The following is a 26,801-nucleotide window of genomic DNA, read 5'->3' as shown; positions in this document are numbered from 1 at the left end:
CAGAGTGAGACTCTGTCTCAAAAAAAAAAAAAAAAAGTTGACCTCATGGAGGTAGAGAGTGGCATGATGGATACTAGGGAAAAGTGTATGGGTGGGTGGGGTGACAGAGATTGGTTAACAGATACAGACATTAGATAGAAGAAATCAGTTTTCTTTTCTTTCTTTTTTTGAGACAGAGTCTTGCTGTGTTGCCCAGCCTAAGAGTGCAGTGGCACGATCTCCCGGCTCACTGTAACCCCTGCTTCTCAGGTTCAAGCAATTCTCCTTCCTCAGCCTCTTGTGTAGCTGGGATTACAGGCGTGCACCACCATGCCTGGCTAATTTTTTGTATTTTTAGTAGAGATGGGGGTTTCACCATGTTGGCCAGACTGGTCTCAAATTCCTGACTTCAGGTGATCTGGCTGCGTTGGCTTTCCAGAGTGTTGGGATTACAGGCATGACGCACGTGCCAGGTTGAAGAAGAAATAAGTTCTAATGTTTGATAGCAGAGTAAGGTGACTATAGTTAACAACAATGTATTGTATATTTTTAAATTGCTAGAAGAGAGGACTTGAAATGCCCTCAACACACAGAAATCATAAATACGTGAGGTGGATGGAAACCCTAAATATCCTGACCTGATCATTACACGCTCTATGCCTGTAACAAAATATCACATGTACTTCATAAATATGTACAAATATTATGTATCAATAAAAAAGCCACTTTGAGAAGGCCACATACAGTATAATAGCATATGCAATTCTCAAAATGACAAAAGTTATGGAAATAAGAACAAATTAGTGGTTGCCAGGGATTAGGGATGGTAGTTGAGAGGAGTGGTATGACTCTAAAGGGTAGATGGAGATCTCTGTGGGGATGGAACGGTTCTATATTGTGATTGTAGTGGTGGTTACACAAACTGCATGTGAGAAATAATTCAGAAATACATATACAGTGTGGACCACTGTCAATTTTCTGGTTTGATATTTTGCTACCGTTCTAGGAGATGTAATGACTGGGGGAAACTGAGTGAGGGGTACATGGGAACTCTGTGCCATCTTTAAAATTTCCTCTAAACCTATAAGTATTTCAATATAAACAGTTAAAACAAAAGAGTTAACTATGAAAAATGTCTTCTCACAATCAGCAGTATGTCAAGAATCTTGAGAATGGCAATACTCTTGAATTCAGGAATTCTCTCTCCAGGAATTTAGTCTTAGGAGAGAATCAGAGATGCAAATATAAATTTGTAAACTGCGCTACTCACTGTAGATCATAAGATAATTTAAATGCCTAATTGCAGGAGAAGAGTTAGTAAGTTACAGTCCATCATAGGATAGGATATTTGTGTAGCTACTAAAGTCATGCTTCTGAGAAATATTTAATTGTATGGACAAACGCTTACAGTAGTGTGAAGTTAAAAACAAGCGGGTCACGAGAGTGGCCTCACAGTATGATCTTAATTTTATTTAAAACACACACACATGGAAATGTAGAAGTAAATGCATGAAAGAAATGATGATGCTATTATAAGGATTTTTTTGTTTGTTTGTTTTTTTGAGACAGAGTCTCGCTCCGTTGCCCAGGCTGGAGTGCAGTGGCGCCATCTCAGCTCACTGCAACCTCCGCCTCCTGGGTTCAAGTGATTATCCTGCCTCAGCCTCCTGAGTAGCTGGGACTACAGGCGCCCGCCACCACGCCCGGCTAATTTTTTGTATTTTTAGTAGAGATGGGGTTTCACCGTGTCAGCCAGGATGGTCTTGATCTCCTGACCTCATCATCTGCCCGCCTTGGGCTTCCAAAGTGCTAGGATTACAGGCGTGAGCCACTGCGCCTGGCAAGGATTTTTATTTTAAAAATAAACAGGCATTGCTTCTATAATCAGAAAAATAAATTCCTTATCCACAAAACTTAGCAGATCTGAAGGGAAGATGGGGAATATGCTGTAGTAATTTACTTTAGACCTAAGGCCCGGGCTTGGTACAGAATGTTCTGTTTTATAATGAGAAACCTATTCTTAATACAGCTAGTGTTGCAGGTAAGCCACTATGGAGTTTGAGACATAATTCAAAACCTCAGGTCTATGTCATTCAATCTGCAGAAAGCGAGAGTAAGGAAGAGGAGACGCACACCTTCCCAGTGCCTGTTTTTCAGGGGGTCAGTGTAGGTATAGACATTGCTTTTTTTTTTGCACTATGAATAACCTTGAATTTACTATTGACTATGATTTCTTGGCAACCATTTCACATGCAAGATAATTCTTTTTAATTTCATTTTTAAAATTGTGGTAAAATACATATTCTGTAAAATTTGCTATCTTAACCATTTTCAAGTGTACAGTTCATGTTATTAAATACATTTGTAATGTTGTGCAACCATCGCCACCAACCACCCCCATAACCCTTTTGTCTTGTAAAACCAAAACTCTATACCTATGAAACAATCACTCCCCATTCCCCGTCCCGCAGCCCCTGCCAACCACCACTCTGTCTTTGTGATTCTGACTGCTCTAAGTATCTCCTAAAAGTGGAATCACACTGTATTTATCTTTTTGTGGCTGGCCTTATTTAATTTAGCATAACATCCTCAAGGTTCATCCATGTGGTGGCACTTTGCAGAATTCCCTTCCTTTTTAGGCAGGATACTGTTCCATTGTGCAGATATACCATCTTTTGCTTATACATTCGTCTGTCGGTGGACACTTGGCTGCTTCCACGTTTTGACTGTTGAACACAGACACTACTTTATGAGAAGGGTGAATGGAAGGACAATTTACAAATGTGTACTCATGGTATTGCCCCTGGGGTGGCCTTTTGTACCCTTAGGGGCTAATCTTCAGGGCTATGGCTCCTTTCAGTCCGGGCCATTCTCTGGAGAAGGAGGCAGCTGTGGTCAAGCGCAGGCCACACTCACAGTAGCTACGGCATCCACCAAATGGCCCCTTATTATGCATAATATTATGGTGAAAACGTCATACATACATTTTTAGGTGTATCTTTGATGATTTCCTAGGCTCAATTCCTGGAAGTAGTTTTAAACAAAGAGTATATTCATAGTCAATAGACAGTGATTCAATGAATGATGGATGAATAAATAAGAGAGACTAAGGAGAGAGAAAAGACATTGGGAGGTTGAAGGGACGAACAAGGCATGTGGCAGGCAGGTGTGGGACTGGGTTCCTGGGGAGAGGGCCCTACTCACCTTGGTGATAGGACCGGCATGGGCCTGGTACTCATTGAATTCCTTCTGCAGAGGCAGAGGGTACTTCATGGCACGAATGGTTCCCACTGAGGTGCCCACAAACATCATGCGTCCGGAATGCGAGATGACAATGGTGGTGTAGGTGACGTCAAACGCCGATATCTCTCGAAGGATCTGGGACACAGGCAGCTCTGCTCAGTGTGAGGGGTCGAGCTGTGGCCTCCATGTCCCGGTGCCATTCTCTCTCGCCCTCTCCTCTAACAGATCCCTAGGGACCTGTCTTTAAAACATGCTTTTTCTATCCCTTTTGGCATCCAGAATAGTGCCTAGCACACACACAAAAAAACGGTGCAAGCTGGATATTCCTTGTTGTGTTGCTGGTAAATAACCAGTTTCATGAGTTACGAATAATACTAGTGAAGAGAGATATTCACATAGCACCTACTATGTGCCAAGCACTGTTCTGTGCCTTCTCCATGTTGCAACTCATTCAATCCTCACAAAACCCTCTGAGGCAGTTACTGTTATCCCTAGTCTACAGATGATGGACCATCTGTGTGACAAGGGACTTGCTTCAACTCATGTACCTAGGTGGGCTCCAGTCTCTGCTTTGACTGCTATGCTTGGGTGCATTTCAAAATGAGAATGGGCTATTGGTCATAAATGTATTCAGCAACATTTATTAATGCTCATTACATAAACAAAACTATACATTAGTCTCCCCTTATCCTCGAGGGATATGTTCCAAGATCCCCAGTGGATGCCTGAAACCACAGATAGTACTGAACCCTATATATACTATGTTTTTTTCCTATACATACATAACTATGATATGGTTTAATTTATAAATTAGGCCCAGTAAGAGATAAATAATACCTAATAATAAAATAGAACAGTTATATGAATACCGTATAAAAGCTGTGTGAATGTGGTTTCTCTGTCTCAAAATACCTTACTCACAGTATGGTACTCACCTGTTTTTGGACTTTGGTTGACCACAGGTAACTGAAACTGTGGATAAGGCGGGACTACCATACTATCAGAGCGCCCCTCCATTCCCTCACTCATTCACGCACTCATCTACCGACCCACCTATACACACATTTATTGAACACTGTGCACCACACAGTGTGCCAGCTAGCAGGGCTACCAAGAGGAGCAAAACATGGCCTTGCCCTAAAGGGGCTTTATTCTGGCACAGCACTGATAGCTGCCATTGAATTAGGACCGGGCTACTCGGGAGTACACAGGAGAGTCACCATACTGTCAACTGTGTTCCAGCCCCAGGGAGACCTGCCTTGGGCTAGCTTGCTGCCGTGGTATCTACACACTTTCCCAGGCACCAGTCACAGGAAAAGTGGGAGGAGCCAGCTGGAGGAGCGCACAGGCCTTGTTTGTAGGACACATCCTTGCTGAGCTCCTCTCTTTTCCCTTCACTATTTGGAGCCTAGTGTAACTGTACAGTTTCAGAGTTTGGGGATTTCAAAAGAATACAGTGGCAAGCCTAGGTGATAGCAGCTAACTGCACAGTCATGCATTGCTTGATATGGGATACATGGTTAGGCTATTTTGTCACATCATGGAGTGTATTTACCCAAACCTAGCTGTGACAGCCTACTATACACCTAGGCTACGTGGTACAGCCTACTGCTCCTAGGTTACAAACCTGAATAGCACGTGACTATGCTGAATACTGTAGGCAACTGTGACACAATGGAAAATATCTGTATATCTAAACAGAAAAAGTACAGTGAAAATTTGGCATTATAATCTTATGGCATTACAATCTTATAGTCTGTGTGGTGCATCATTGGTGTTACTCAGTGCATACTGTAGATAGGTTTTTACCCCAGGAAAGTTAAGTGCAGACCAAGGGTAAGAGCGCAGTTTAGAGATGACATGACCTCCATGCCTGGAAGGTGGGAGAGAAGTTACAGACGGCAAGTAAAACAGAAATGAAAAAGAGGCCGCAATTTACAATTTCACCCAGTCAGGAAGGAAACTGAGCAGGAAATTCAGGAAGTGACGGTAAGGGAGCTAATCCAAAAGGAATGAGGAGCCTGATGTTATCTTGGGAAGAAGGGGCCCTGTACACAGAGGCCCTCATTCCGTGCATACTTTCTGCTGTAAGCATGGGAGGCTGTCCCTGCAGATCTGTGCAGCAGCCCAGAGGCGGGGCAGGGGCAGACTCACCGAGGAATCCGCAATCTCCTTGAGGGTGTGGTCTGATCCAACAGCAAAGATAATTTTGGCATCGGGGGAGACAGTAACACAGTTGTAGCTGCAAGACTTGAGCACGCATTCTGTCTCTCTCTTTCCTGTGGACAGATTCCACTCATACACAGCACCATCTGTGCCACCAGAAATCAGTTTGCTATCATCTGCATTCCACACAATTGAGCGAATCTGCAGGAGAGGAAGACATATCCAGTGAAGAGCATATACACACATACATCCTAACACAGAAAAGGGTGCAAACTCCTCAGGTGCTCCACTAGACTGAGCAGAACATCCTTTCCTGCTGTAGGCCCTTCTGTCAGCACAAAACGTAGCTTCTTGTGAACGTACACATTCTGTTTTCTATGACACTTGCAAATTACTTCTATGACACTTGCAAAAAAAGACACTCCCATTTCTTTTTCACGTTATGAACGTAAAGACTGAATCATACAGGTTTCTTAAGGCTAGAACCAACCAATTATTGCTGTTTTTTCAAAACATTTTTGACATAATTATATATTCACAGAAACTTGCAAAAATAGGACAGAGAGAGTGGACTTCTGGAATGGCAGGGTAAGGACCTCAACTTGACCTTCTCTCTGACAATGTAGGTTAACTGGTAAATATGATAAAAATAATCATTTAAAGTCTCTAGAAGGCTGGGTGCAGTGGATCACATCTGTAGGCCCAACTCTTTGGGAGGCTGAGGTGGGAGGATCACTTCAGCCCAGCAGTTTGAGAATAGCCTGGGTAACATAGTGAAACCCTGTCTTCATAAAAATAGTAAGCTGGTCATGGTGGCATGTGCCTGAGGCAGGAAGATGGCTTGGACTGGGGAGGTTGAGGCTGCAGTAAAAGCTATGAGTGTACCACTGTACTCCGGCGTCAGTGACAGAGTGAGACCCTGTCTAAAATAAAATAAATAAAATGTGTCTGGAAATTGTCCTCAGGGAATACAGCAAATGGGAAAACATTTATTCAAGAAAATCTGCTCAATCCCAGTAAGAACAGGGTCTGCAGCATTTGAGCCATGACTCGCTCTGTTACAGCCTCAGCTCCAGAAACTTCACCGCTGTGCACACTGGGCAGGTGTGGCCAAGACAAGCGACTCCCTCTCCCCATAGCTCCTGGTCTTGGGCTATGGTTTCAGTCTAGAAAGGGAAACTGCTGGGATTTCTTATTCTTACCCCAGCCCCATGTTGCAGAAGCTCTATTCCAAGCAGGTGTGGCCGAGAGGGCTCAGACTCTCTTCCCCCCAGCCCATTCTCACTTGTTGGAAGAAGCTCCACTCCAAGCTCAGCATACTGAGAATAACTGTGCCCCAATGATTCCTGACCCAGTTTGCTCATACAGTGAAAGAGCCAAGCCATGAAGGGCAAGCCAAAAAGACCAGGGGCTTACAGACGTGCACATACACACACGCACGCACGCACAGACACCTCAAGTGTCACTCACGGAAGTGAGATGTTACTCCTGGAAAAGCAGGTCCCCGCCCCAGCTCTGGTGCAGTGGAGCAAAGGTTCTGACCATGGGAAAGTCAGGTGCTAAGACAGGGAGCTCTCAGCTCTGCTTGAGGGGACTGACTTTATTTGGAATAGAACATGGAAAAGTCCATGACTGTGGGCATTGTCTAAAACAATGGAGATCTTGGTGGAAAGTGATTCAGAGGAGGCTGATAACTCCAGGATGTAAGCAAAATGATACAGAGGAGTGGAATTTTGATAGAACAAGGGAAAGGGACAGGGAAGAAGAGCCCTTTAGGGATAACAGACAACTCTAGGGGCTGGAAGGTCTTATGTATGTGCTAGGCTGTACTGATTCAGGTGCAGTCAGAGTGGGATATGGGGAAAACTTGAAAGCATCTCCTAAGCTACACAAAGACCCATTAACATAGGGCAGAGTCTCACTGGCACAATGGGCCTACCAAACACAACAGTCCACCAAACGCTGAACATTAAGCTCTCCCAACCCAGGGGCATCTCCTAGGAAGCCAGGCTTAAAAATGAAATCAGGCGCCCGCCACCACGCCCAGCTAATTTTTTGTATTTTGTAGCGCCACTGCACTCCAGTCTGGGTGACAGAGCGAGACTCCATCTCAAAAAAAAAAAAAAAAAAAAGAAATCATATTCATCCCTCACAGCCTGGAAGACTCTGTGCATGCCCAAGGCTGTACCCTCTTATGTACAATAAGAGAGAGGACATCCAAACTACCAGTCTCTGGCTGAACATGATGCAAAAGCCATTGACTCTCTGAACTGTGATAGCATTTTCCAAGCCACACATAAATCTGGTAGTAAAAGGTAAACACCTAACTGGCTAAGGGGGTTTATGCACAATCCATAACTAATTAGCAGCTCAGGCAACTCATGGGCAACCCTAGGTAGCCAGGCTAAAAGAAAAGATGAAAAATATCTGAGTAGTGATATGAGACACTGCACACTACAGGGGAAACAGACTTTACAGAATTAGCTCAGCCAAGTCATGAAACAGATAATCAGCCAACCAACAACAACCTCCTGGGGGGACACATATCCAGAACTGCTACAATATATTGTCTAAAATCTTCAGCCAACAAAAAATTGAAACATAAACAAACAAAAAGAGTGTGACCAATAAGAAAAAGCAAGCAAGCAAGCATTCAGGCAATAGAAATTGCCTTTGAAGGGGCCCAGATGGTAGATTTTGCAGCCAAAGACTTCAAAGCAGCGAATACAAATAAGTTCAATTAACTAAAGGAAACTATGCTTAAATAATTAAAGGAAGGTAGGATGACAAGCCTCATCAAATAGAGAATATAATAAGAAGACAGAAATTATTTTAAAAATCAAATGGAAATTCTGGAGTTAAAAAGTACAATAACCAAAACAAAAAATTCACTAGAAGGGCTCAACAGTAGATTTAAGCTGGCAAAATTGAAATAGCTCAAGAGAGATTGTGCAATTGGAAGAACAGAGAGAAATACTAATTAAGAAAAATTAACATTAGCAGAGTTTCAGAGAAATGTGGGCAGCCACTAAATGCACCCACATATGTGTACTGTAATGAGAGCACTAGGAGAAGAGAGAAAAACAACAAATATTCAAATAAATAATGCTGAAAAATCTCAAATTTGTTGAAAAACATTAACCTACACATCCAAGAAGTACAATAAACTCCAAGTAGGACAAATGCAAAGAAATCTAGATCCAGACACATCAAAAACAAAATGTTGAAAGCCAAAGATAAGAAAATCTTGAAAGCTGGTCGGGTGCAGTGGCTCACACCTGTAATTCCAGCACTTTGGGAGGCCAAGGCAGGTGGATCATGAGGTCAAGAGATCGAGACCATCCTGGCCAATATGGTGAAACCCCGTCTCTACTAAAAATGCAAAAATTAGCTGGGCATGGTGGTGCACAACTGTAGTCTCAGCTACTCGGGAGGCTGAGGCAGGAAAATCGTTTGAACCTGGGAGGCGGAGGTTGCAGTGAGCCGAGGTGGTGCCACTGCACATTCCAGCCTGATGACAGAGTAAGACTCCATCTAATATATATATATATATATATATATATATATGTATATAGAAAGCCATAAGAGAAAAATGATTAATCACATAATATCTAACTTATCTCAGAAACAAAGGAGGCCAGAAGCAGTAGGAGTTTATCTTCATGTTTAAAATATAAAAATACAGTTTTGCTGGATGTAAGGTTTTTTTTCTTACTTTCAGTACTTGGGCTATGATTTCAGTCTAGAAAGGGAAACTGCTGGGATTTCTTATTCTTACCCCAGCCCCATGTTGCAGAAGCTCTATTCCAAGCAGGTGTGGCCGAGAGGGCTCAGACTCTCTTCCCCCCAGCCCATTCTCACTTGTTGGAAGAAGCTCCACTCCAAGCTCAGCATACTGAGAATAACTGTGCCCCAATGATTCCTGACCCAGTTTGCTCATAGAGTGAAAGATCCAAGCCACGAAGGGCAAGCCAAAAAGATCAGGGGCTTATACACGTGCACATACACACACGTACGCACGTGCGCACATACACCTCAAGTGTCACTCACGGAAGTGAGATAAACATGAACATAAAGATAAACATGAAGATAAACATGAACATAAAGATATTCTCAGATAAATAAAAACTTTTTTTTTTTTTTTTTTTTTTTTTTTTTTTTACTAGAAGATCTGCCTTCCAGGAAATAGTAAAGGAAGTCCTTCATGCCGAGGTGGGCAGACCACCTGAGGTTGGTAGTTCAACATGGAGAAACCCTGTCTCTACCAAAAATACAAAATTAGCCGGGCGTGGTGGTGCATGCCTGTAATCTCAGCTACTCAGGAGGCTGAGGCAGGAGAATCGCTTGAACCCGGGAGGCAGAGGTTGTGGTGAACTGAGATTGCGCCATTGCATTCCAGCCTGGGCAACAAGAGTGAAACTCTGTCTCAAAAAAAGAGCTTGTGTTACTTAGGAGGCTAAGGCAGGAGAATCGCTTGAACTCAGGAGGTGGAGGTTGCAGTAAGTCGAGATTGCGCCACTGCATTCCAGCCTAGGTGACAGAGTGAGACTCTGTCTCAAAAACAAACAAAAATGCTTGTGTTTACATAGCACTTTCACTTTCCACAAATTTTTACTTTTCCTTCCAATGACCTGTTATTTGCTAAAGTCAATAGTCAGTTTTGGACTTTACATGACCTCCCTCTGACATCTAGTACCACTGACCACTTCAACCTTTCAGAAATTGTTTGGTTCCTTGGCTTCTTTGAGACAATTATTGATTCCGAGTTCTCTTCGTATCTTTATTTTCAGTCTTTCATTGGCTCCTCTTCTTTCACCAGTCTCTTAAACGTTGGTCTCCCCTATCCTGTCCAATATTCTTCTCAGATTCCACATAGGCCCTTGGTGATCTAATCTATGCCTCTGACTTCCTCTACTTTCTAATTCCCCGAATCTTCATATTCAGCCCTGACTTCTTTCCTGACCTCCACACATATACATCACACTTCTGGGCACATGAAATATAACATGGCCGAAATGGAACTTCATCTCTTTCTTCTCTTTGCCTCTGCTACTAAAGTCATGGTTTAGTTCCTAACCCAACTTTCACCTTCACATCCTAGCTGCTCTCCATCACTCCAATTTCCTTCCAGTCTAATCCTTCCTCAACACTGTTTAGACAGTTACCTTTCTGATCCCATTACTTTCTTGCTTAAATCCTTTCCCTTGTTTCTTGTCACTGAAAGACTCAAGTCCAATTCCTTGGCATGGCATACACTACCTTCTACGATGCAGCCAACCTTTCCTACTACCTCTTTATCATCGCTCAAATGTGTCCAGTGTTCCAGCCATATGAACCAACGAGCACCTCCATTTCATACCTCCATTTCATCATCTCCAACAAGTCCTTCTGCCTAGAATGCCTCTCTTTTCCAATGGCCTCTTCTCTCCAGATTCATCTGCTGACTTCTTCTTACCCTCTCCATGCCTCTCCCTCTTAATCATGTCTCACATCTAATCTACTACTCTAGGACCTAGTGATTTTACTTTCTTTTTTTCTTTTTCTCCTCCCTTCCTTCCTTCCTTCCTTCCTTCCTTCCTTCCTTCCTTCCTTCCTTCTTTCTTTCTTTCTTTCTTTTTTTTTTTTTCAGATAGGGTCTTACTCTGTCAGCCAGGCTGGAGTGCAGTGGTGTGATCATGGCTCACTGCAGCCTTGACTTCCTGGGGCCAAGTGATCCTCCTGCCTCAGCCTCCCAAGTAACTGGGACCACAGGTGTGTGCCATCACACCTGGCAAATATTTTTTACTTTTTGTAGACACAGGGTCTCCCTATGCTGCCCAGGTTGGTCTCGAACTCCTGAGTGCAAGCGATCCTCCTGCATCAGTTTCCCAAAGTGCTTAGACTATAGGCATGAGCCCATGACTTGACTTTCTAAAATCATCTGAATCCATCCACTTCTCCCTAACTGTACCACCACCACTATTATCTATGGTGTAGATATCCACAGTAGCCTCCTTACCATTTCTACCCTCGCCCCCTTCAACAGTCTTCACTCTGCAGCCAAAGTAATCCTTCAAAATGCAAATCTAGTCATATCATTCTCTGCCCTGAAAGTCTTCAATGATTTCAAGGAATAAGAAGGATAAATCCTTACAAAGCCTACAAGTTTCCATGCATTTGGGCCCTTGTGACCTCTCCAATCTCAGCCCATCTTTACCCCATGGTTTATCCTGGCACCACATTCCAGGTCCACAGACTTTCATGTCCTCTGACACCCCATGAATCTCCCATCTCTGGCCTTTGGATCCCTATCCGCAATGATTATCCCCACCAGTTCTGTCTGATTAACTCCTACTCACTCTTATAGGACCAAGCCTTTGCAAATACAGCCACCTAAATTATGCCGCCCCCTTCATTATTTCTCTCATAACAACACCATGTTTTTCTTTCAGTGGAACTGCAATTAGTAATTACATTTGTCTGTGCATTTGTTTTATTGTGTCTTTCCCCAAGTAGACAGTGAACCCATGAGGAAAGGAACCACCTCTCTTTTGTTCACCTGCATCCCACTGGCTGGCGGCATGCTTGGCTCTGTGCCCCTTGTTTCCCTGGAGACCGTTCACTCACTCACCTTCCCTGTGTGTCCTTTCAGGCTTGAGATGTTCTCTAGGTTCGTGGTGGTGTAAACGTGAATCACATTTCCACTGACTGCAGCAAACAGGTGACCTCCGTTGCTAAAGGAACACTACAGGGAAAGACAGCAAGACAGCAAGCAAGCAGGAAGCGAGCAGTCTAATTAGAGGTTACAGTCAAGAGGTGATTTTCCCAAGAGTTCGGACTGAAACTACATGTGAGGGTGGGAGTGGGGGTAAGGTGCAAATGAGATTGAGGAGTGGCTGACATTTTCAGACACTTTCACTATTCCTGTGACTCATAGTGGCCAGATGCTGACACTGCCAGGCCCACAAATCATGAAGCCGTTGGGACCACAAGCAGTCATTTTGCCTGTAGAAGCACGTTTTAGAGCGGGGGAAGTAATTCCTGAAGTCATTGCCTTGTTTGTGCAAGTCACCTTGGGGAAAGCTGATGAGCTCTTTCCTGCCTCTCACCATTGATGCTTATTTTTCCGTGGCTCCTGTCTCCAACCTCACCTTCCTAGCTGTGACTCTGATTCTGAGATTACTTTTCTTTTAAAATATTTGCTAATACTCCACCATTACAGACAGGACTTATCATAGCAGGGATCTCACAAGGTTTTAGGTTCAATGAAATAGTCTGGTGGACATAAGAAAATGGGGATGGAAGCATATACTCAATAAGGTTGCTGGGAAAAGAACTGGATTTCCCCCTCCCCACTTTTTTTAAGCCACTATAGTTCTCCAAGACAGATTTTGGTCCCACCTCCCCAGACCATGTTAGCTCCTGATATTTCAGCCGTGGCTTTCCAAGAAACTGGACTTTTGTCTTCAGCAGTTTTTTACCTCTCTGCATCCTCTAACAGAGTATTCTTTGAAAGAACGTATATCATCAATGAGTAGATTCATGAGGCGTAGTTTGTCAGCAAACCCTACTACAATGAAGTGTCCAGATGGATGAAGGCTGATGGAATATGCCTCTTCTTGGTATTCCTTGAATAGTTCCAGAGTGCTGTGAAAAAGATCAATTACTGAATTGTAAGCCTAGCTCACTAAATCCCTCCAGTCATCCACTGTATCTGATATATGTTGTTATCATAGTATTTGAGATACACTACTATTTGCAATTGTTGGTTCCTCTCTTTTCTAGATTTTGGTTATGAGGGTATAATGTCCAGCATGGAGCATGGTAGATAAGGAGATTGGTCAAAGTGTGGTCTAGCAATGCTGAAGACATAGCTGTTTAGATTCCAAAATTCATGAGTATTGTCCAAGTATTTTTTCCCTAGAAGCCCCAGAAGTGGTACACAAGAACAAAGAAAACAGTGGGGGGTGGGAGTCCAACTAGGGTCGGAGCTTCCCAGGGAAGCTGTGCCAGAAGGTAAAATCTGGGTTGGGATAGTGATGTCCTGGGAGAAAGAGGAGGAAGAAAGGGTCTGGAGAGCTCCCTGAAGCAAAGAGCAGTTCCTGTGGGAAACAAGGGGATAGGAGAGGTGGAGGGACACAGGAGTTTATGTAAGAAGGTGAGAGACTGGGGTGTTATCTTCATATCTTCATGTCCCCAGTGTCTGGCATGTGGTAAGCATTAAGTAAACCACAAAGTAGTTTTCTAGCCCATGCAAGAGTAAGAAACAGGTAGGCTGACTGACTTGATTTTTAAAAAATCTTTTCCAACTGAAAGCTTCTAAGTAATTAAAGTTTGAAACACTGTAATTAAAATAATACACATAAACAAATTAACAACTGGAGTCTTGCATATTAAAGTAGGCAAGTCTTTCATTCCTTACTTTGTTTCATAATTCCAAATGCGGATGGATCGATCCAGAGAACAGGTGGCTATGAGGGGTTTGCGGATGCAGGTAGCTAGACCGGTGATGGGTGCTGAGTGCAATGGATACATCAAATACTCAAAGTGAGCAGGCTCCCCCTAGAGAAATCATACAGAACAAGATTCCGCAGAGTAAGCAAAAGGCTGGCTGTACATGTCAGCTCTAATTAGTTCCCAAGAACATTAATTAGCCTGGGTGCACAGAAATTAGGCTGCGGCTAAACTGTTTGAATATTATGCATATTTTCCTGAGCCAATATTATTATTTTTATTTTATTTTTGAGACAGAGTCTTGCTCTGTCCCCCAGGCTGGAGTACAGTGGTGCGATCTCAGCTCACTGCAAACTCCGCCTCCTGGGTTCACGCCATTCTCCTGCCTCAGCCTTCCGAGTAGCTGGGACTACAGGCACCTGCCACCATGCCCGGCTAATTTTCTTTATTTTAATTTTATTTTTTTGTATTTTTAGTAGAGACAGGGCTTCACTGTGTTAGCCAGGATGGTCTCGATCTCCTGACCTTGTGATCTGCCTGCCTTGGCCTCCCAAAGTGCTGGGTTTACAGGCATGAGCCACCACTCTCGGCTGAGCCAATATTATTTTTAAACATTATTTTAATGGCAATAAAATATTTTCTTCAATGGACATCTTTGAATTTAATTTAACCCTTCCTCTGCTGTAGGAACATTTAAGTGGCTTCCAATTTTTGTTATTTATTATAGGAATAACACTAGACTAAATATCCTTATACAAGTCTTTGTGTATCTCTCTGATTATTTCCTTAGCATACATTTCTAGAAGTGGAATACTGGGAAAAATTGTATGAATGATTTTTAAGGATCTGGATAAGTAATTTTCTCTCTGGAGAGACTGTACTAATTATCACCAGTAGCAAATGAGAGTTGGATGGATGATTTTAAATTGAAATGCATCCTACTGCACTGGTTATGTAGGTTACAGATGTCTGTCATCAGAGGCATTGTTTCTGGAACACCTGAATGAGGAGTGATCGTTGGGAAATTTAATGAGATGTACATATTTAGGTCTGTTCACAAGCTAAGACAAAGGCTGAAATGGATTTTTTTTTTTTTGCAAATTCTGCCCCTCTGCCACTTATAAATTTATCTGCATCCACTCTATCCTACCCTAGTATGTCCCATCCAAGTACTAACCAGGCCCGACCCTGCTTAGCTTCTGAGATCAGACAAGATCAGGTACATTCAGGGTGTTATGGCTGTAGACCCTACATCTCAGAGAAAGAGATGCTATGCTGGGTAGGCAGGCACAGGCTATTGTTATTCTTCTCCATCTGTTACCCTTTCTTTCTCCAATATCTTCGACCTGCCTGTCTCTATGAGCACATTCCTATTAGCTTTTACACACTCAAATCTCTCTTGTCTTAAAAACAAAAGCAATGCTCTTGCTTCCTCCTCTGCCTGAGGAGTCATGTAATGATGGGGAATCACACTAGTGGGCTTACTGGTTTCACTGTGAATGCATGATCACAAACCTTCAGTGGGCATTTAACCCTGCCTGGTAACTCTACCATGTTTTTCCATACATTCACTTTCTAAATAACCAAGATAAGTATTTCATACTATTTATTCTCTCTTTTCAAACATTCCAACCTTTTTCTTCCAATTCTAAATCTCGTCTGATGACATCATCTTGTATTTCCTTGATTTCTGTATCTTTGTTTTCGTTTTGCATCTCAGAAGCAGACTTGCAGAGATTCATCATAAATTCATGTAAGACAAATTTTATTTTATTTCACTCCTTTCTTCCTCAATTTTTACTTCTGTTCCTCCCTATGATAAGTAGGCACCAACAAATGGTTTTTATGTATGTCATTGATTATATATAGATGTGTTTAATATTTCTATAAATGATATTGTGCTTCAGATCTCACTCTGTACTTTTACTTTTTTCTCAACATGATATTTTTGAGGAATCATCTATGTTGCAGTATGTATAATTTGCTTCTAACTGATGTTTGATATTCTACAATATACATCTAGCTACTTTACTTCTCCATTACCACTAGGGATGAACATGTGGATTGTCTTCAACTCTCCATTGCTACAAACACTATGGTGAATATCTTTGTCCATGTTCTTTTTTTTTTTTTCTTTTGAGATGGAGTCTCGCTCTGACTGCCAGGCTGGAGTGCAGTGGCGTGATCTCGGCTCACTGCAACCTCTGCCTCTCAGATTCAAGTGATTCTCCTGTCTCAGCCTCTTGAGTAGCTGGGACTACAGGCACGCACCACCATGCCCTGTTAATTTTTGTATTTTTAGTAGAGACGGGGTTTTACCATGTTGGCCAGAATGGTCTTGATCTCTTGACCTCGTGATCCACCCGCCTCAGACTCCCAAAGTGCTGGGATTGCAGGCATGAGCCACCACGCCCGGCCTGTGCATGTTCTTTAATGGCTCTGTAGGATCAGATTCCTGGTATGTATCCAGTGCAGACTACTGGATAACAAGGTACATCCATTCTCTATTTGACCAAGAACTATCAGATTCCTTGCTAGAATGGCTGTATCAGTTTACACTCCCATCATTGCCATATTAGGATTATCATTCTCCCCTGTCCTCAGAAATCTCTGGTAATAACTGGATTTTTAATTTTTGACAATATAATAATGAAACTTCTTATAAAGAAGCATCTCAGAGTTGTATTAATTTGCATTTTTCTGTTCACAGGCAACAAAATTCCTTATGGCAGCACCCAAAGGCTTGAAATTAGCCATTCCAAGTGTGTCCAAAAAACTAAAGGAAACCATGACTAAAGAAGTAAAGATAGAAATGATATGCATCAAATAGAGAAGAATAAAAGGATCCCATCAATATAGGGATAGACTGTAAGAAAATAGAAATTCTAGAGTTAAAAAGTACAATAACTGAAGTGAAAAATCCACTAGAGGTGCTCAATAATAGATCTGAACTGGCAGAAGAATCAGTGAACTTTATAAATCAATAAAGATTAAGCAATTTGAAGAACAGAGAGGAAAAAGAATTACAAATTTACAGAGCCTCAGAAAAATGTGGGACACCATTAAGCACACCAACTAATGCATAAGGTGAATGGGAGAAAGAGAAAGGAACAGAAAAAAAATTTTCATAAATAATTGCTGAAAATATTACAAATTTATTGGGAAACATCAATGTACACATATAGGAAGCTCAATGAACTCCAAGTAGGAAAAACACAAAGAGATCCACAAACAGACACATTTTGGTAAAAATAATGAAAGCTGAAGACGAGAAGAAAATTTTGAAAGCATCGATAGAAAAATGACTGATTGCTTACAAAAGGGTCCCAATAAGATTAATAGCAGATATCTCAGCAACGACAATGGAAGCCAGAAGAGAATGGGATAACATGTTCAAAGTGCTTAAAGTAAAAGCTGTCAAACAAAAACTCAGCAAAGCTATCTTTTAGAACTGAAGGTGAAATAAAAACATTGCCAACAAAAACATGAAATACTAAAGGAAATCCTTCAGGTTGACAGCAAGTTACTCCAGATAGTAATTCAAATCCACACAAAACAAAGAGCACTGGTAAAGGTAATTATAAAAGACAATATAAATATATATTTCATCATCTTTTAGCTGATATAAAAAGCAATTGTATGAAACAATATGCATATAATATACTGTTGTGCCTATAACATATAGAAATGTAATATATTTCCCAGTAGTGGCACACAAATGATGAGTGGGAACAAATGTGTATTGGATTAAAGAAATGACTTCAATGGTAACTCAAGCTCAAGGAACAAATGAAGAGAACCAGAAATGATAGTAAAGGTTAACATAAAAAGACTATAAATATATAATTGCTCCCCATTCTGACCTCAGCTTCTTTAAAAGATATACAATTATATAAGGTAATAATTATAAGAATATATTATTGGGGTTTGTAACACTCATAGATGTAATATGTATAACAATAATACTATTAAAAAGGGGAAAGGGAATGTAGCTATATGGCAGTAACATTTCTATATGTTACTAGCATTAAGTTAGTATGAAATTGAATCAAATTGAATTTGACTATAATGAGTTAAAATGTGTATGGTAAGCCCTAAGAAATAATTAAAAGTATATAGGGAAAAATAAAGATACTAAAATACTACATTAAAATTTTACTTAATGTGAAAGAAGGCATAGAGAAAAATAGAAGAACAAAAATCCCATGATACACACACACAAAAAGGTAAAATGGTAGACATAAATTCAACTATGCCAGTAATAACATTAAATGTGAATTGATTAAACAATCCAATCAAAAGTCAGAGATTGTCAGACTGAATAAAAAAAAGATTAAATTATATGATGTTTATAAGACACAGTTTGGAATCGAAGATATAAATATATTGAGAGTAAAAGGATGAAAAAAGATATACCATACAAACAGCAACAACAAAAGTGCTGGAGTGGCTATAGTAAGATCAGGCAAAATAGGCTTCAAAATAGAAAATGTTACTAGAAATAGAGACATATTTTATAATGCAAAAATCATCAACCCATCAGGAAAATATATTAATTGTAAAGATATGTGTATATAAAAATAGAGCACCCAAATGCATAAAGTAAAAATTGTCAAGAATGAAGAGGAAAATAGTTCAACAATAAGAGTTGAAGATTGCAATATTCCACTTTTTTTTTTTTTTTTCTTTTTGAGATGGAGTTTCACTCTCATTGCCCAGGATGGAGTGCAATGGCATGATCTCGGTTCACTGCAACCTCCGCCTGCTGGGTTCAAGTGATTCTCCTGCCTCAGCCTCCCAATTACAAACATGCACCACCAAGCCCGGCTAATTTTGTATTTTTTTTAGTAGAGATGGGATTTCTCCATGTTGGTCAGGCTGGCTGTGAACTCCTGACCTCAGGTGTTCTGCCGACCTCGGCCTCCCAAAGTGCTGGGATTACAGGCATGAGCCATCACAGCTGCCCATGCAATACACCACTTTCAAAAACAATCAAGACAAACAGGCAGAAGATAACAAGAAACAGAAGACTCGAACAACACTAAAAACCAACCGGACCTAAAAAACGCATATAGAACACCCAACTCAATAGTAACAGAATGTACATTCTTCTCAAGTGCATAAAGAGCAGTCTCCAAAATAGATTATACGTCAGACCAAAAACAAACCTTTTTTTCCTTTTTTTTTTTTTTTTGAGATGGAGGTCTCGCTCTGTCGCCCAGGCTGGAGTGCTGCGGGCCGGACTCAGCTCACTGCAAGCTCCGGCCTCCGGTTCACGCATTCTCCTGCCTCTTAGCCTCCCGAGTAGCTGGGACTACAGGCGCCGCCACCTTGTCTCGGGCTAGTTTTTGTATTTTTAGTAGAGATGGGGTTTCACCTTGCTAGCCAGGATGGTCTCGACCTCCTGGGATCTTGATCCGGGCCTGCCTCTGCCTCCCAAAGTGCTGGGATTACAGGCTTGAGCCACCGCACCCAGCCAAACAAATCTCAATAAATGTAAAATAACAGAAATAATACAAAATATATTCTCTAAGCATAGTGGAATTAAATTAATAATTAATAACAGAAACAGAAATTAACTGGGAAACTCACAAATAAGCAGAAATTTAACAACACATTCCTAAAACCAATGGATCAAAAAGAAATCAAAAGAGAAATTCCAAAATATTTGAGATGAACGAAAATAAAGACATAACATATCAAAATTTATGGTAAGCAATATTAAGAGGAATTTTTTCTGGCTGCAAATACCTACACTTTCAAAAAAGAAAGATCTTAAATAAATAACCTAATCTTCCACCTTAAGGCGCTGGAAAAAAAAAAAAGAGCAACCTAAACCTAAAGCAAGCCAAAGGAAGGAAACAGTAAAGATTAGAGTGAACATTAATGAAATAGAGAATAGCAAAGCAATAGAGAAAAATCAACGAAACAGAAAGCTGATTCTTTAAAGAGACCAAAAAAAAAAAAGGAGGGGAGGGGACAGAGGGAAGGAAAATCATATTAATGTAATCGGAAATGAAAGAGGGAATATTACTATTAAGCTTACAGAAATAAAAAGGATCATAAAGGAATACTAGGAACAATTATATGTGACTAAATTAGACAACTTAAATATACAAATTCCTAGAATGACACAAAAAATGAAACTGGCTCAAGAAGAAATAGACAATCTAAATAGATGAAAATAGGTAATGAGATTCATTAGAAAAAGAAACTTCCCACAAAGAAAAGCCCAGGCCCAGATGAGTTCACTGGTGAATTCTACCAAACACTTAAAGAAGAATTAATACCAATTCTTCACAAACACTTTAAAAAATCAGAAGAGGCTGGAACACTTCCCAACTCATTCTATGAGGCCCTGATGCAATAGCAGTCAAAGACATTGCAAGAAAACTATAGATCACTATTTCTTATAGATACAAAAATCCTCAACAAAATACTAGTAAATTGAATATTCTAACATGAAAATGACTATATACTATGGCCAAGTGGATTTTATCCCAGGAATGCAAGGGCAGTTTAACATCTGGAAATCACTTAGTATAATATACTATATTGATAGAGTAAAAACAAAAACTCACACAATCATCTCAATAGATACAGAGAAAAAAATCTGACAAAATCCAACAGCCATTCATGATAAAAACATTCAACAAACTAGGAATAGAAGGGAACTTTTTCAGCCTGATAAACAGTATCTTCAAAAAAACCTACAGACAGTATCAAACTTAATCGTTAAAGACTGGATGCAGCCGGGCGTGGTGGCTCACGCCTGTAATCCCAGCACTTTAGGAGGCTGAGGTGGGTGGATTACGAGGTCAGGAGATTGAGACTATCCTGGCTAACACAGTGAAACCCCTTCTCTACTAAAAACACAAAAAATTAGCTGGGCGTGGTGGTGGGTGCCTGTAATGCCAGCTACTTGGGAGGCTGAGGCAAGAGAATGGCATGAACCTGGGAGGTGGAGCTTGCAGTGAGCTGAGATCACGCCACTGCACTCAAGCCTGGATGACAGAGCGAGACTCCTTCTCAAAAAAAAAAAAAAAAAAAAAAAAGACTGGATGCTTTCTCCCTAAGATTAGGAATAAGGCAAGGATCCACTCCCATCCCTTATGTTTGACATGAGACTAGAGGTTCTAGCCATGGCAATTAGGCAAGGAAAATAAGTTACAGGCATTCACAGATTGGAAAGGAAGGCTAAAACTACCTCTATTGCAGATGTCATGATCTTATATATAGAAAATCCTAAGGAATTCACTAAAAACACTGAAAAAATTTGGATATTTGTCTCCTCCAAATCTCATGTTGAAATGTAATCCCCAGTGTTGAAGGTGGGACCTGGTGGGAGGTGCTTGGATCATTGGGGCATATCCCTCATGAATGGTTTAGTGACATCCCCTTGGTGATGAGTGAGTTCATGAGAGATCTGGTTTTTAACAGTGTGTGGCATCTCTCACCTCCCTCTCTTGCTCCTGCTCTCACCATGTGATGCGCCTACTACCCCTTCATCTTCCACCACGATTGTAAGCTTCCTGAACCCTTACCAGAAGCAGATGCCAGCATCACGCTTCCTGTACACCCTGCAGAACCATGAGCCAATTAAACTTTCTTTCTTTATAAATTACTCAGTCTCAGGTATTCGTTTATAGCAATGCCAGAATAACCCAATACAAAAACTATTGGAACTAATAAGTGGGTTTGGCAAGGTTGCAGGAGACAAGATCAGTATGCAAAAATTAATTGTATTTCTATACATTTGGAATGAACAATCCAAAAATGAAGTTAGGAAAATAATTCAATTTACAATAGCATCAAAAAGAAGAAAACTTTTCACAAATATTTAACAAAAGAAGTGCAAAAGTTATATTCTGAAAACTATAAAACATTCTTGAAACAAATTAAAGACAACCTAAATAAATGGAAAATATCTCATGCTCAAGAATTGGAAGGCTTAATACTGTTAAGATGGCAACAGTCCTCACATTGATCTATAAATTCAATGCAGTCCCTATGAGGATCCCAGATGGCTTCTTGTAGAAATTGAAAAGCTGACTGTAAAATCCATATAGAATTGCAAGGGACACAGACTACCCAAAACAATCTTGATAAAGAAGACTAAAGTTGTAAGATTCACAATTCCCAATTTTAAAACTTGCTACAAAGCAGCAGTAATCAAGACAGTGTGGTACTGGCATAAAGACAGACAGCTAGATCAACGGAACAGAATTGGGAGTCCTGAAACAAACCCATGTGTCAACTGATTTCCAACAAGATGCCAAGACTACTCAATGGAGAAAGACTAGCCTTTTCAACAAATGATGCTGTGACAACTGGATATCTACATGCCAAAGAATGAAGTTGGACCCCTATACCATCCCATATACACAAATGAATTCAAAATGGATTAAAGACCTGGATGCAAGAGCTAGCACTATGAAACTCTTAGAAGAAATATAGGGGTAAATCTTCATGACCTCAGGCATTGGCTTCTTAAATATAACACGAAAAGCACAACCAACAAAAGAAAAATAGATAAATTCGATTTCGATTTCATCAAAATTGAAAACTGTTCATCAAAGGACAACATCAAAAAAGTGAAAAGACAACCCACAGAATGGGACATAGTATTTGCAAATCACATATCTGATAAAGGACTTATATCTAGAATATATAAATAACTGTTACAACTCAATAATAAAAAGACATATGACTCAATTTTTTAAATGGGCAAAAAATCTGAATAGACATTTCTTCAAAGAAGAATTATAAATTTTTGAAAAGATGTTCATGAAAAGATGTTCATCATTAATCATCAGGTAAATGCAAGTCAAAACCACAATGAGATATCACTTCTTACCCATTAAGATGGCTATAATAAAAAAGATAATAACAAGTTTTGGCAAGGATATAGAGAAATCAGAATGCTCATATACTGCTTATGGGAATATAAAATGGTCCAGTCACTTTGGAAAACAGTATGACAGTTCCTCAAATAATTGAACATGAAGTTACCATATGACTCAGCAATTCCACTTCTAGGAAGAGAAATGAAAACCCATCCATATAAAAACTAGTTGCATTATTCATAAAAGCCAAAAGGTAGAAACAACCCAAATATACAAATTTGGTGAATAAAATGTAGTATATCCACATAATTAAATATTATTTGGCCATAAAAAAGGAATTAAGTACTGATACATGCTACAACGTGGATGAACACTGAAAACTGGCCATGTGTGGAGGCTCATGCCTGTAATCCCAACACTTTGGGAGGACAAGGTGGGCGGACTGCTTGAGCTCAGGAGCTCAAGACCAGCCTGGGCAACGTGACAAAACCCTGTCTCTACTAAAAACACAAAAGCTAGCTGGATGTGGTGGTGTGTACCTGTAGTCCTAACTACTTGGGAGGCTGAGGTGGGAAGATTGCTTGAGCCCAGGAGGTCAAGGCTGCAGTGAGCCATGATTGCACTACTGTACTCCCACCTGGGCAACAGAGCGAGACCCTGTGTCAAAACAACAACAAAACCCATTATGCTAAGTCAAAGAAGCCAGTCATAAAAGTCCACGTTTTATGATTCCATTTGTATGAAATGTCCAGAATAGGCAATTAGACATAAAGACAAAAATAGAGACATAAAGTAGGTAAGCGGTGGCCTAGGGCTGGGGTGGGGACGGGTGATAATTGGGAGGATGGAGGAATAATAATAGCTAAAGGGTATGGCTTTTTAGTTTTTTGAGGTGATAAAAATGTCTGAAGGCTGTCTATGATAAATGGTTGCATAACTCTTTGAATATACTAAAAACAACTGAATTGTATACTTTGAATAGGCAATTTGTATGTGAATCATAACTCAATTAAGCTGTTATAAAAAAAAGCACCATTACTGAGAAAGATATGTTAAATCTTCTACTGTGATTGTAGATGGTTTATTTTCCTTGTTGTTCTGTCCAGTTTCGCTTTATATATTTTGAATCTATGGTATTAGGTACATACAGACTTAAAATTGTAGTATCTTATTGGTACTGAGCCATTTTAAGTACAATATGATCTCTGTCTTTAATAGTGCTTTTCTTATTGTAATGTCTGCAGTGTATTTATACCAGCTTTCTTTGTTATTCCAAAACAGTAAAAAGGAAAAAGAAACATTTTTATATATACACATTTGTGTACATGAGCAAATATAGCAATAGATTAAATGCCTTAAAATGCAATTTCTGGGTAAAAGGATATGTGGGATTTAAATCTGAGACAATGCCAATGTGTCCTCCAAAGTTACTGGAGTAATCACAGTCCCACTGAGTCTATCAGCATGCTTCTATGTGAACATCTTAAAATTAGAATTTTGTTTTGCTCTGTGTGAAGGGGATGTATGAGTTTATGCTAACTTATTTGGATTAAAATTTGCCCACATGGTGACCAGTCCCCCAGCCAGGCACACGGGTCCTGGTCTGGAAGGACCATTGCTGGGAAGACTCACCTTGCTGATTTCTGTCAGGGACATGGTGATGCTGTAGAGTTGGTTCTTACTGGTGCTGGCAACCAGAGTTTCCTCTGAGGGGCTGAAGCATAGGCAGAGAACGTCCTGTTTGTCAGACTGACTTGGATCATTGCTCTGCGGGTCCACAGGAATCTGCTCAAGATGCAAAACAGCTATCAGTAATGTCCCCAGGTTGTCAGTGGGCCTTAGGCTTTCAGAGTTTTCTTGGATGACTTTAGCTTACAGACTCCCAGACCAGGCTGCTTCCTGGGATCCCCCTATTCTTTGTTTGTTTTTTTTGAGAGAGGGTCTGGCTCTGTCACCCAGACTGGAATACAGTGGCTTGATCTTGGCTCAATGCAACTTCCACCTGCCAGGCTCAAACCATCCTCTCACCTCAGCCTCCCAAGTAACTGGGACTACAGGTGCACACCACCACACCTGGCAATTTTTTTTTTTCTTTTTTTTTGAGACAGAGTCTTGCTCTGTCGCCCAGGCTGGAGTGCAGTGGTATAATCTTGGCTCTCTGCAACCTCTGCTGCCTGGATTCAAACAATTCTAGCTGGAATTACAGACACATGCCACCATGCCTGTTTACTTTTTTTTTTTTTTTTTTGAGAGAGAGTTTCAATCTGTCACCCAGGCTAGAGTGCAGTGGCGTGATCCTGGCTCACTGCAACCTCTGCCTCCCAGGTTCAAACTATTCTCTTGCCTCAGCCTCCCAAGTAGCTGGGACAACAGGCACACACTGCCATGCCTGGCTAATTTTTGTATTTTTAGCACAGATAGGGTTTCACCATGTCGTCCAGGCTGGTCTCAAACTCCCGACCTCATAATTTTTTTTTTTTTTTTTTTTGTAGAGATGGGGTTTCACCATGTTGCCCAGGCTGTTCTAGTTCAAGAGAGCCACCCGCCTAGTTCAAGAGAGCCACCCGCCTCTCTGAGTTCAAGAGACCCACCCGCCTTGGCCTCCCAAAGTGCTGGGATTATAGGCATAAGCCACTATGCTGGTTGATTTTCCTATTTTTAAACTAACTCTGTTCGCCTCATCCTAAAACCTCTCTCAGGACAGATATCTCAAGTCACCATTTCACCATTTCTGCTCAGCAATCCTGCCCTATCCCTCCCCATCAGATGCCTTCTCAGAAAACTGCTGCTGGGGAACAAATGCCAATAGGACCCGTTTTGCTGCTTTCTTCTTCCCTCCTTACCCTGATTTCTCTGCTCTCACGGTAAAAATCCTTTTCTTCCATCTTCTCAAACAGCAGAACTCTCCCTGGCCCAGCAGAACAGGCAAATCCCTTTGAATAGGCTGCAATGGCAAACACCTGGGGCATGGCCAGCTGGCTGTGGCTACTGGTCGCCACCATCTGTTCATAGGAAGGGAGTGGAGAACTGATTGGTGGAAATTCGATCAGGCTGGAAACAAAAAAACAGCATATACAATTTACAGAGACAATCTTGAGGAGATGGAATTCTGCTGGGGAGGAGAAAGAAGGCTGTCATTGGGTGTGACAGAAACCACCCAATGATCCCCTTTTCCATAGCCAAATACTGCCCTTTGGCTTGGGAGCTGTACACAAACTGCACATGGCCAAGCCCAGAAGCAAGCGAGTACTCGGGGCATGTGGAGTAGACAGAGGCAAGGGTTGTAGAGGAAGAGAGCCGCAGGTATGCTTGGGCCAAGCCAACGAGTCTGGGCTTTTTTCTGGGAGGCCTGGACCCCAGAGCTTAAGGACTGTGAACGCAGCTCCTGGAGAAGGTTATGGGGACTTTTTAGGAAGCTCCTAATTACAAAAAAAAAAAAGAAAAAAAAAGAAAAAAAGAGGATATGCCATTGGCATGGGGGGATGGTAGTGAAAATGGGTGGATTGAAGGTTATTGAGGAAGAAGAATCTACAGGATGTCATTGGGGTTGAGGGCCCAGGTTCTGGCATCCGAGAGATCTGGGTTTGAATCCTGAGCCTGCCACTTCTCAGAGCAATGATCTTGGATAGGCCACTTACCTCTTTGATCCTCAGTTTCCTTGTCTACAAAATGGGCATGATAATAGTATGAACTATATAGGGTAAGAATCAAATGGAAATATTTATAAAGTGTTTAAAGCAATGTTTGGTACATGCAATGGTACATTCCAATCCACAGGAGATATGATTTTTACTGGTTGTCACAGTGGTAATGTGGCATCTCTCTTACCATGGTCAATAACCACTCCTTCCTGAGACTGCACTTTACCCCATCCTCTGTCAGATTTACCTAAAACATTTCCTTGCATTTGTTGGTCTGTCGCCTCCTGCTGAATTATAAGTTCTGTGAGGACTTGTGTCCCCAGCATCTAGCAAGAGATGCCTTTTGTATACTGCAAGGGCTTGGTGGACATGAATCAACTCATTAAATTAGTCACTGTAAAATATGTTTCTAAAACTATAGTTTTGAAGACCAGCCATATTATAATGCTTATAAAATGAGGTTAGGTATAAAAAATAAAAAGAATTGTAGCTA

The 26,801-nt window shown here is 41.0% G+C and overlaps 1 protein-coding gene and 1 long non-coding RNA gene across 15 annotated transcripts in view; one reads left to right on the top strand and one right to left on the bottom strand.

The window, feature by feature from the left end:
- Positions 1-26,801, bottom strand: part of CFAP57 (cilia and flagella associated protein 57) — a 76,016-nt gene that overhangs the window by 41,544 nt on the left and 7,671 nt on the right. For all 6 annotated transcript variants that reach the window (XM_021940360.2, XM_021940356.2, XM_009206536.4 and 3 more), the window contains exons 5-11: positions 25,511-25,718; positions 24,300-24,452; positions 13,790-13,929; positions 12,849-13,014; positions 11,999-12,112; positions 5,377-5,589; positions 3,184-3,357 (exon numbers count right to left, since the gene is read on the bottom strand). In XM_021940360.2, coding sequence (XP_021796052.1) covers positions 3,184-3,357; positions 5,377-5,589; positions 11,999-12,112; positions 12,849-13,014; positions 13,790-13,929; positions 24,300-24,452; positions 25,511-25,718 — 1,168 coding nt within the window. The remainder of the gene's footprint in view (positions 1-3,183; positions 3,358-5,376; positions 5,590-11,998; positions 12,113-12,848; positions 13,015-13,789; positions 13,930-24,299; positions 24,453-25,510; positions 25,719-26,801) is intronic.
- The window catches only part of LOC110743664, a 90,267-nt gene that overhangs the window by 56,403 nt on the left and 7,063 nt on the right, over positions 1-26,801 (top strand). For all 9 annotated transcript variants that reach the window (XR_002522996.2, XR_002523000.2, XR_004184588.1 and 6 more), the window contains 2 exons: positions 12,020-12,183; positions 16,532-17,395. This is a non-coding gene — a long non-coding RNA (uncharacterized LOC110743664). The remainder of the gene's footprint in view (positions 1-12,019; positions 12,184-16,531; positions 17,396-26,801) is intronic.

The sequence above is a fragment of the Papio anubis genome, chromosome 1, assembly GCF_008728515.1.
Source record: "Papio anubis isolate 15944 chromosome 1, Panubis1.0, whole genome shotgun sequence".
NCBI lineage: Eukaryota > Metazoa > Chordata > Mammalia > Primates > Cercopithecidae > Papio > Papio anubis.
The sequence above is the reverse complement of the archived record's forward strand: the minus strand, read 5'-3'. Positions and strand labels throughout refer to the sequence as shown.